This window comes from Sinocyclocheilus anshuiensis, unplaced genomic scaffold (genome assembly GCF_001515605.1).
Source record: "Sinocyclocheilus anshuiensis isolate Anshui unplaced genomic scaffold, SAMN03320099.WGS_v1.1 scaffold168, whole genome shotgun sequence".
NCBI classification, from domain to species: domain Eukaryota; kingdom Metazoa; phylum Chordata; class Actinopteri; order Cypriniformes; family Cyprinidae; genus Sinocyclocheilus; species Sinocyclocheilus anshuiensis.
In genome coordinates this window covers 253,414-263,970 of record NW_015557060.1, presented here as the reverse complement: position 1 = coordinate 263,970, position 10,557 = coordinate 253,414, and the positions used below count along the sequence as shown (strand labels likewise).

The following is a 10,557-nucleotide window of genomic DNA, read 5'->3' as shown; positions in this document are numbered from 1 at the left end:
GACTGCCTAAACTGGGCGGAACGCTCAATGTAAACCTTCAGAGCCCTATCGGGGCAGAGTAAATTCAACTCCTGGTCCTCTTCTGAGGGAGGAAGCGCAGAGAGGTTGATAACCTGTGCTCTGAATGGAGTCGAGGTCACCTTAGGTATAGAGCCATGCCTTGGTTTCAGGACGACCTTGGAGTCGCCAGGCCCTAACTCCAGGCAATTAGGGCTTACAGAGAGTGCCTGCAAGTCCCCCACTCGCTTGACCAATGCTAAGGCTAGTAGCTAAGCGGTTTTAAACGACAGGGACCGGAGGTCGACAGACTGCAGCGGCTCGAAGGGAGGACTCTTCAGGGCCTTCAGAACAGTGGGCAGGTCCCACGTAGGGACAGTGAGAGGACGGGGCGGATTTAGCCTCCTGGCTTCCCTCAGAAAATGAACAACGAGGTTGTTCCTGCCTACCGATTGGCCCACTATAGGGGCATGAGAAGCCACTATCACTGCCACATAGACCTTGAGCGTGGATGGGGAGCGTCCCTTATCCAACAGCTCCTGCAGGAAGGACAGTATCATCGATACGTCACAAGTGATCGGGTCCCCGCCGGGGTTTGAGCACCAGGCGGAGAACACTGACCATTTAAGGGCGTAGAGGCGTCTTGTAGCCAGAGCTCTAGCCTGAGAAATGGTGTTCAATACACACTCTGGGAGACTGACAGGCTCTCGTTGAGTGGCCACAGGTGCAAGGCCCACAGCTCTGGCCTGGGGTGCCATATTGTCTTGTTCGCCTGGGAGAGGAGATCTCGCCTCAGGGGAATAGGCCACAGGGCTGCTATTAGCAGCTGCGACAGCTCTGCTAACCAATGCTGGTTTCTCCAGAGCGGGGCCACCAGGAGCACGTTGCGTTTCTGTTCCCTGATCTGCCTGATTACCTGCGGAATCAGGGCGACCTTCGACCAGTGGCCGAACGCCGTATTCCCTTCGCACAGAGCTCCCCAACCCGTGTTGGAAGCATCTGTCGAAACTACCTTCCTCCTGTAGACCATTCCCAGGGGAACTCCCTGTTCCATCCATTAAGTGTTCATCCAGGGGGTCAGGGCCGTTACGCAGGCCTGATCTACCCTGATAAGCAGGCGTCCATGACGTCACACGTGGGATGGAACCCGCGGTTTCAGCCAGTGCTGAAGGGGGTGCATTCATAGCAGGCCCAACTGAGAGGCGTCTTGTAGCCAGAGCTCTAGCCTGAGAAATGGTGTTCAATACACACTCTGGGAGACTGACAGGCTCTCGTTGAGTGGCCACAGGTGCAAGGCCCACAGCTCTGGCCTGGGGTGCCATATTGTCTTGTTCGCCTGGGAGAGGAGATCTCGCCTCAGGGGAATAGGCCACAGGGCTGCTATTAGCAGCTGCGACAGCTCTGCTAACCAATGCTGGTTTCTCCAGAGCGGGGCCACCAGGAGCACGTTGCGTTTCTGTTCCCTGATCTGCCTGATTACCTGCGGAATCAGGGCGACCTTCGACCAGTGGCCGAACGCCGTATTCCCTTCGCACAGAGCTCCCCAACCCGTGTTGGAAGCATCTGTCGAAACTACCTTCCTCCTGTAGACCATTCCCAGGGGAACTCCCTGTTCCATCCATTAAGTGTTCATCCAGGGGGTCAGGGCCGTTACGCAGGCCTGATCTACCCTGATAAGCAGGCGTCCATGACGTCACACGTGGGATGGAACCCGCGGTTTCAGCCAGTGCTGAAGGGGGCGCATTCGTAACAGGCCCAACTGTAGCACTGGAGACACTGCAGCCATGAGGCCTAGCATTTTCTGAAATCTCTTGAGGGGGTGAGAGGCACCAACCTTAAAGGAGGCCGCGAGCCTCTGTATGTTCAGGGAGCGTTCATTTGAGCCAAGTCGAATACTGTTCCCAGGAACGAGACTCGCGCTCTTGGCAAAGTTCACCCTGAGCCCCAGGCATTTCAAGTGGCTGAGGAGAAGGGCATATGAGATAGTGACTCCGCCTCCGACTGGGCCAGAATGAGCCAGTCGTCGAGGTAGTTGAGAACCCGCGTTCCCGTCTGTCTCAGAGGGGAAAGAGCCGCATCCATGCACTTCATGAAATCAGCCTGTCTGAGCGCAGATTCAGCGCCGCACACACAATGTGAAGCTGTCAGCAATAGAGAGGTGACATTGTTCTGATCCACCCAGGAGGTTAGAGCCAGTCGATGTAACGAGGGGCGCTGATTCTCACGTGTAAAACACACCGGCGGATCAAAGTGCAGCGGGGAGAGTGGGCACGCAGGCTCTGTGCCAGTCAATCGCTCAACAGTTGCCTGTGGCTCTGCTGTTTCTATCTCCGAGCTTTGCTGAGAGAGGAGAAGCGAGAGAGCGGGTCTGCCTTTGTTAGAAGGTGGGGCGCGAGTGGAGAGGAGTGAGACTCATGCTCTCAGCGAAAGAATTCCGTCTCCGTGAGGTGCAGTCTCTGCGTGGGGGCTGCCCAGACAGGCAACGCACTCACTACTCCTCTGGATCATGCAGGGCATGAGCCACACTCGCAGCGCGACATCTGCAACAATGTCACCAGAAAATTTGCTCTTTTAAGAACTTACCTCTTAGAAATAAGCTCTTTTAGGCTTGCCGGATGGCGGCAGGGGAATTAGCTGGAATCTCTGCTGCTACGACGCTGAAGGCGGCGGGAGGAGTGGCGAATCAGCCGAGCAGAGAGGTCGCGGGTCCAGCTTAATCCACTGCGAGGCATCAACGGCGAGCAGGCTCTTTAGTCAGCAAAGATCGCGAAGAATGTCGTGGTCGCTGAAGGAGAAGAAATCTGAATCCTATGGCGAAGCGGCCGCATATATAGCCATTTCCGCCCATTCTGGCGAGCTTTGGCGGGCTTCGCTGCCATAGCTTCGTGCAGCACCAAGCTGCCAAGCCATTGGTTCATTTATAAAACACACTGCACGAACCAATGGCCGTGCAGTTTCACTGCATCACTGAAAAAGGCTTCAGTTCAGGAGAAAAAATTAATTTTTCCCATAGCGTCTAGCAAGATGCATTACGAGTGTAGTATCGAAAGGGAACTCATGCTCTTCATTCACCACTTCACTCTCCCTCTATGATCCAGAACTGTGTGTCGATCCTCTTCAGGTGTGTTTCATACTCTTGGAGTTTGGTTCCCTCAAATAAGCTGTCATATTGTTCTTCATGCATCTTTTGTAATAATATACAATACAAATATTAATCAGCACAATAGTTTTCAACATTGATAAGCATGTTAGAATGATTTCTGAAGGATCATGTTACACCGAAGACTGGAATAATGGCTGATGAAAATTCAGCTTGGCGTCACAGAAATAAATTATATTTTATTTAAAGTATATTAAAATACAAAACTATTATTTATATTGTATTAATATTTCACAATAATACTTTTTGTATGTATTTTTGATTAAATAAATGCAGCCTTGATGAACATGAGACATCTTTAAAAAACATAAAAAATCGTACTGATCCCAAACTTTTTAACGTGTGTGTGTGTGTGGAGTAGTGATGCGCGGATGGCGGTTATATCCGCGGGCGCTGCGGGGCGGTTGGCGGGTGGATAATTTATTTGAAGCTGCGGATTCGGGTGACGTTTTAGCTCATCCGCGCATCACTAGTGTGGAGCTAAATAAATGCTGTATTTGTGGCAGCTGTCTAAAAACCATCACATCCAAAATAATGCCGTTGACGCAAGACATATTCTGACCACAAGATGTCGCCTTTTAGACGTCTTGTACTAAAAGCACTAAATATAGAATATTTCAGATAATCTCACAAGTAATTTACAGTAGGTTACCCCATAAGCAGCCATTATCTTCAGCTGTCAGCAAGGAATGTTATTTTATTCACATTTTTTATTATATCTATAATTTTTTTTTGTATAAAAAAGGTTTATTTCATTTATGTGAAGATAGCAATGTTATTGATATAGGACTCATATTTTGGCTAAAAGCAATGATTTAAAGTTAAAAATGTCTCGATAGATTTGTTGATTACAAATAGCTTTTTGCAAGACGTTAACTGATGGACTGGAGTCATGTGGATTACTTGTGGACTACTGTGATGTTTTTATAAATGTCTGACGGCATCTATTCACTGCAGAGAGCAAGTAATGTAACTTTTTTTTTTTTAAATAAATAAAAAACATTTTTTTTTCTTTTTAAGAAAGACCACCTTGCACACTTTAACCAGTTCTAGTTCATTTTTATTTCCATTGTGTTTGTATATAAACCCACATCTCTGTCTAGTAAAACTAACCTGTGTGACCTTTTAGAGTTACCTATAATCACTTATAATTAGTATTTCTCTAGGGTAAAATGACCAGGGGGTGTTTCTGTTTTAAGCTTAAACTATCTAAATATGCTGGTTGGTAATGACTCATGAACCAACTCTGAGATAATGAAGTAAAAATCTTAAAAATACACTTTTGATTTACAAACTCTCACTCTGCCGCGCTCTTGCAAAGATTTGCTTGCCTTTTGTAATTAATTTATATATTGCAGCCACTAAAAACTTGTATTGTCACAGTCATTATTTCTTCTTCTTTTTGCCTTTTTTGCCACCTTTAGACTTGGATTTGTCTTTCTTAGGAGAACCTATTCCTTTACGTACAAGAGTCCCTCGCCACCAGGCCTGGATCTGAAAAGAGATACATGAAATAAAAGAGAAACAAGTACATCAAGGATTAGTTATAGTTATTTTTTTCTCCCTCATATTGCAAATGTATTGATTATTCTGTTTAGTTATAGGGGCCAAGCACCAAAAGTGTGTAGGCAACTATATATATTTTTAAATACTTTATACCTTTTGTTTTTCTGATTTAGGTACAAAAGTTTTTTTTTTATTTTTTATTATTAAATGTGTAAGTATTGCTGGTGTCGGCAATTTAACATGTTGACAAGAAATTTACTATGTATCAACAGGATTGGTTAAAGGTTAGAATTTAAAAATCGGCACAACCCACAGCATGAAGAATTTCAATTGGAATGACAAGAAAATTTATTTATTAAGTAAAGAAATTCAGCAGCAATACAGAAGGAATTGCATTGCTCTAAAAGCCTGTTCACACCAAAAAACATAACTGTAATGATAATAAGCCTAATTATAAAATGGATAGTTCTGGTCCATGAAACTGGTTGGTCCGTGATTTGTTTATGATAAAGCATGGATATAACCATTTTCACTATCTTTGTATTACTGTGTGTGCATCACTCTTAACAACCAGCCTTAGCAACATAAACAATCTATATACTGTCAGTTATACATACCATCACCATGTATTATGTATTTCAGCAAAAAGTAACTGTTTATTAATTATTTAATGAAGAATGAGTGATACCTGCTGACGTTATGTCGGTGTCATCCACCTTTAAAGGGGTCATGAAATGAGAATCAAAATTCCCTTTTGATATATAAGAGGTCATTGTGCAATAAAAACATCCTGTAAGTTTCAGAACTCAAAACTCAAAACGACAGGTTGTGGAATGTGCCACTTTATGACGTAATTGTGTGGCTAAACCCCACCTCCACAGAAGATCAACCTGCTTCTACATCGCTAACTGTTTAGTAAATGACAAGAGCAGCAAACGCAGGTCTATGCAGAAACCAAACAATACACTTTGATGAACTTTATTTTTAATTAAGTGCCAGACCACGACAGTAAGAACTTTGTTCCCTTGTTCACTTCATTTTACTGTGGATTCATTTACAAACAAGGCACAATTCGATGCAGGATTTTCAGAAAGATTGAAACTAAAAGATGATACTGTGCCAATATAGGATCTGACGGTAATGTCACAACACACGTGTAAGTAACTGTTTTCATTACATGATCATCTTTACATGATCATCATTGCTTTGTCTGTTATTACAGATCATTTGGTATGTACCGAGTATAAATGTGTTTTTAACCTAAATCACAGCAGTGTCCATCTTTGAAGGATGTAGGCTGTCAAACATACACAACTGTTAGCCAATCATAGCAGTGGGATTACTTCTGAGTCTACAATCCACCACACCTATTCAAACAGAGTGTTCCGATGAGGTGGGTCAAAACAGGACAGAAAATAACCTATTACATCTAAATTACTATGTTTTTTTATGTAAAAATCTTGATAACATTATAAGTGGACCTCAGAGAACAGTATAACATAATAAAATAAAAGGCAGTTTATGACCCCTTTAATCTTTTTTTTTTTTTTTTTTTCCCAGCTGATGAACAATAAAAACAATTACAGCCAAACAAAATTGCTGCAATTACATAAACGGAACATAACTGGAGGGTACATTGACAATAAACATGTTATTGTCTGTTAGGTTGAATCCCAATACGATTATCATTATAGTTATCGGTATCGTTTTTGTTCTTGATGTAAACAGGCCTAGTTGAAAGCATTTGCTATGCCTATTTATTCCCAGATGTGTGAAATACATTTTTCAATGCTGTTAAAATAAAAATATTTAATAATATAAAATAATAATTTTTTTTTTGCAATACGTACACAATCATACATACATACAAATATAAACACGCAGATTATTTGAATTTTATTCAACTGTTTCTTCATACATGTCAGAACCCATAATTCCTATTTACAACCTCAATTCAAAATATAGCTGCAAGCAGCAATTAAGGGGCCAAGCACAAAGAAGGCAAGATAAGTCATGCCAGCATGACTGGGAACATTAGACCCACTGCCTCAATGAGCAATTAAGGAAAACATAGCTGAAAAATCAAATATAGTCACTACTAGTAATGTGATTGAAAGATTTATAACTGTTCACCGATAGGTGTTGCTGTGACCAAACTGATGTGGTTTGGTCAGAGTAAGGTGACAACGACACATGCAAAGTTTGGTGTAAATATGGCATAGCATTGCGGAGATACAGCCTCGAGTCAATGTGGCATCATGCCATTAACTTAATTGATGTGGTATACTAAAACAGTTTTGTCTATCTATAGGAAATACATAACTTTTTGCTGGCATGGTCTGTAGATGATTTGAGTCAAATTTGGTAAAAAGTGGACCAACGGTCTAGGAGGTTTTTAACATAAATTAAAATGGTGACGGGAAGTTCAGCTGATTATGGTATAATTGGTATCAATGTTCTCGGCATAATCCAAGTAATCTAACAAGACCAGTCACATGACAAGAGGCAAAACTGTTTATAAGCTATTAGCATTTTTTTTTTTTTTTCATTATCATTGGTTAATGGCTTCATATTAATGGTTTATCACTTTTGATCAATAAGTGGCGCTGTTACCAAATTGATGTGGTGCGGTCAGTTTGAGGTGACAATAGCTATGTTTCCATCCAAAGATTCGAATTAAACTTATGCGCAAAACTAGAATATTGCATAAAACATTTGTGAATAAAGCACCGTTTCCATCCAACGAGTCAATGAGAACAAAATCATCACTTCCTGGTAAACTGGCACTAAATATCACTAAGAAAACTAGGAGAAGCCACTGAATATAATAATTTTCATATATGATCAATTACTTGCACCTCAGAGCGAGCAGATGAAACACAATAAATGCGGTCACTGCTTTCGGAGGTGGATGCTGCTGTTTAGGAACGCAGTCGTGTAAGACAATTATACAGAAATACTTTGACAACAGACTTTGCTCATATAGATGCTGTGAACGAGATCGGTCCACTGGTTAGTCAAGTTATCCCGTCTCATAGCGCAAAGTCACATGACTTTTTCGATGTGCATGGAGGAATTTATTCAGTAAATATGTTTCCATCATAGTTTATGCACATTTTTTCTTATCGGATAAAAAGTTTATCCTACTCAAATGTGCGCATAAGTTTTTTAGATTTTTAGAATTTATGCACATCTTGGAGTTTCCATCCAGTGTTTTTTTATGCAATATACCAAAATGCGCATAAAATAGGTGGATGGAAACATAGCTAATCACACATATAACATTTGGTGTCAATATGGCAAAGCTTTGCAGAGATATATCCTGAGATGCAGTTTGGCATCATTATAGCAAATTCATTGATGCGTTAAACGATAACCCTTTGTATATCAACACAAAATCCACAACTTTTTGTTGGCATAGTCTGAAGATGATCCGAGTCAAACTTGGTGAAAATTGGACAAATGGTCTAGGAGGAGTTCGAAAAGTAGGCGTTTAACATAAATAAAAATGGCGGACAGGAAGTTCGGTCGACTATGGCAAAAATGGTATCTATGATCTCGGAATGACCCAAAGAATATATTGAGCCGTTTCATTACAATAGGCTAATATAATCAAAAGTTATCAGCATTTTTGGAAATTTCATTATTAATGGTTTATGGTTTCATATGAATGGTTTATCACTTTTGACCAATAGGTGGTGCTGTTACCAAATTGATGTGATGTGGTCAGTGTAGGATGGCAATGGCACATACAGTACAAAGTTTGTTGTCAATATGTCAAAGATATAGAGATACAGCCTCAGATGCAGTTTGGCATCATTCCAGCAAATTTGTGGATGCGTTAAACAATAACAGTTTTGTATATTGACACAAAATCCATACATTTTTGCTAGCATGGTCTAAAGAAGATCTGCATCAAATTTGGTGAAAATCTGGGAGGAGTTTTAAAAAGTAGGGTTTCAGCATAAATCAAAATGGCGGACAGGAAGTTCGGCTGACTACGGCAAAATTGGTATCTATGTTCTCTGAATTTCATTACAATAGACTAATATACTCAAAAGATATTAGCATTTTTGGAAATTTCATTATAACATCTGACCACAAGGTCAGATATAGCACGAACTTTTTTCGCCATAAAGAATCAGCATTAACAAGTCAAAAACAAACTATGACCAGCCAAACCACTCTGCCAGTAAAAGCGCTTACTGCTTCATATGAGGTGGCGCATTTAGTTGCCAAGGCCAAAAAGCCTCATACAATTGCAGAGAGCCTCATTCGTCCGGCAGCATTTGCCATCTGTAGAACTATGTTTGGAGATAAGTATGCAAGTGACATTGAACAAATTCCACAATCAGACAACACCATAAGCCGGCGTATCACTGAAATGGCAACCAACGTCAAATGTCAAATGCTAATTGAGAGAATAAACCGTAATTTTCTGCCTCCAGATAGGCTCCGCCCACAAAAAATGTCATCCCTGTTTCGGATCTGTAAGACTATCCCACTCTCTGCCAAAAACTCTCTATATCTGCTTCACCACCTCGGGGTGAAGCTTCCATTCCACAGGCCTCGGCCCCTGCCTCGACAGGATGTCTGCTCCCATATTGAGATGCCCAGGGATGTAAACTGCTCTCAGAGAACGGAGCTTCTCTTGGGCCCACACAAGGATCTGTTGCGCCAGCTTGTACAAGGGGCGCGAACGCATGTGGTTGATGTAAGAGACCACCGCTGTGTTGTCGGTGCGCACCAACACATGACGATCTCTTAGGTCTGGGAAAAAGTGTTTCAATGCTAAAAACACGGCCAGCATCTCCAGACATTTGATGTGCCACGTGAGATGGCGACCGCTCCACAGACTGCAGGCAGGGTGGCCACTCATTTCCACACCCCAACCGGTGAGGGACACATCCGTTGCTAGCGTTAAGCGGCGACAAGGAGCTCCAAGCACCGGGCCCTGAGACAAGAACCAAGGTTTCCTCCATATGTCTAAGGCAGGGGTTTTCCACCAGGGGGGCGCCAGCACCTGTTAAGGGGGCGCGAGAACCTGAGGCGTACACTCGAGTAATTATGAGGACGAGCTATCAATTTTTTAGGCATCCACTAGGGGGCAATCTGATTAGTCCCACAGCTAATTATCAGGCAGCTGTTAGAGCAGAGTTGGTGCGATCGAGTTCAAGAAAAAGTAAGTAACGTAAAAAATAAAATGGACCGGTGGCTTTTTAAGATTAATACCAGTGAAAGTAAAATGGGTGAACCGTCTGAAAAAGAAGAGGAGTGCCTGTCTGAAGCATTACGACTTCAAACTGATGACGAACCCTCCACGTCAACGGGGATCTCCACACAGAGAGGATTAACTGCAAAAACCAAAGGCCTGTGTGCATCAAAGCGACGGAAGTATGACGAACAGTACATAAAATACGGATTCACGTTCATCACAAATAATAACGAACCACGTCCACAGTGTGTTGTATGTTCAGAGGTGCTTGCAAACGACAGTTTGAAACCTGTGAAACTGATACGTCACTTACAAACCAAACATCCGATGTTAAAAGATAAACCGGTTGACTTTTTTCGCCGTAAAGAATCAGCATTAACAGGTCAAAAACAAACTATGACCAGCCAAACCACTCTGCCAGTAAAAGCACTTACTGCTTCATATGAGGTGGTGCATTTAGTTGCCAAGGCCAAAAAACCTCATACAACTGCAGACAGCCTCATTCATCCAGCAGCAATGGCCATCTGTAGAACTATGTTTGGAGATAAGTATGCAAGTGACATTGAACAAATTCCACTATCAGACAACACCATAAGCCGGCGTATCACTGAAATGGCAACCGACGTCAAATGTCAGCTAATTGAAAGAATAAGGAATGGAATTTTTTTTTCATTGCAAT

At 42.3% G+C, this 10,557-nt stretch overlaps 1 protein-coding gene across 2 annotated transcripts in view; it reads right to left on the bottom strand.

Annotated features, from left to right (window-relative positions):
* Nucleotides 1-4,209: 4,209 nt before the first annotated feature.
* The window catches only part of drc9 (dynein regulatory complex subunit 9), a 19,943-nt gene continuing 13,595 nt past the window's right edge, over nucleotides 4,210-10,557 (bottom strand). For both annotated transcript variants that reach the window (XM_016471029.1, XM_016471030.1), the window contains exon 9: nucleotides 4,210-4,651. In XM_016471029.1, coding sequence (XP_016326515.1) covers nucleotides 4,544-4,651 — 108 coding nt within the window. In that variant the 3' untranslated portion in view covers nucleotides 4,210-4,543. The remainder of the gene's footprint in view (nucleotides 4,652-10,557) is intronic.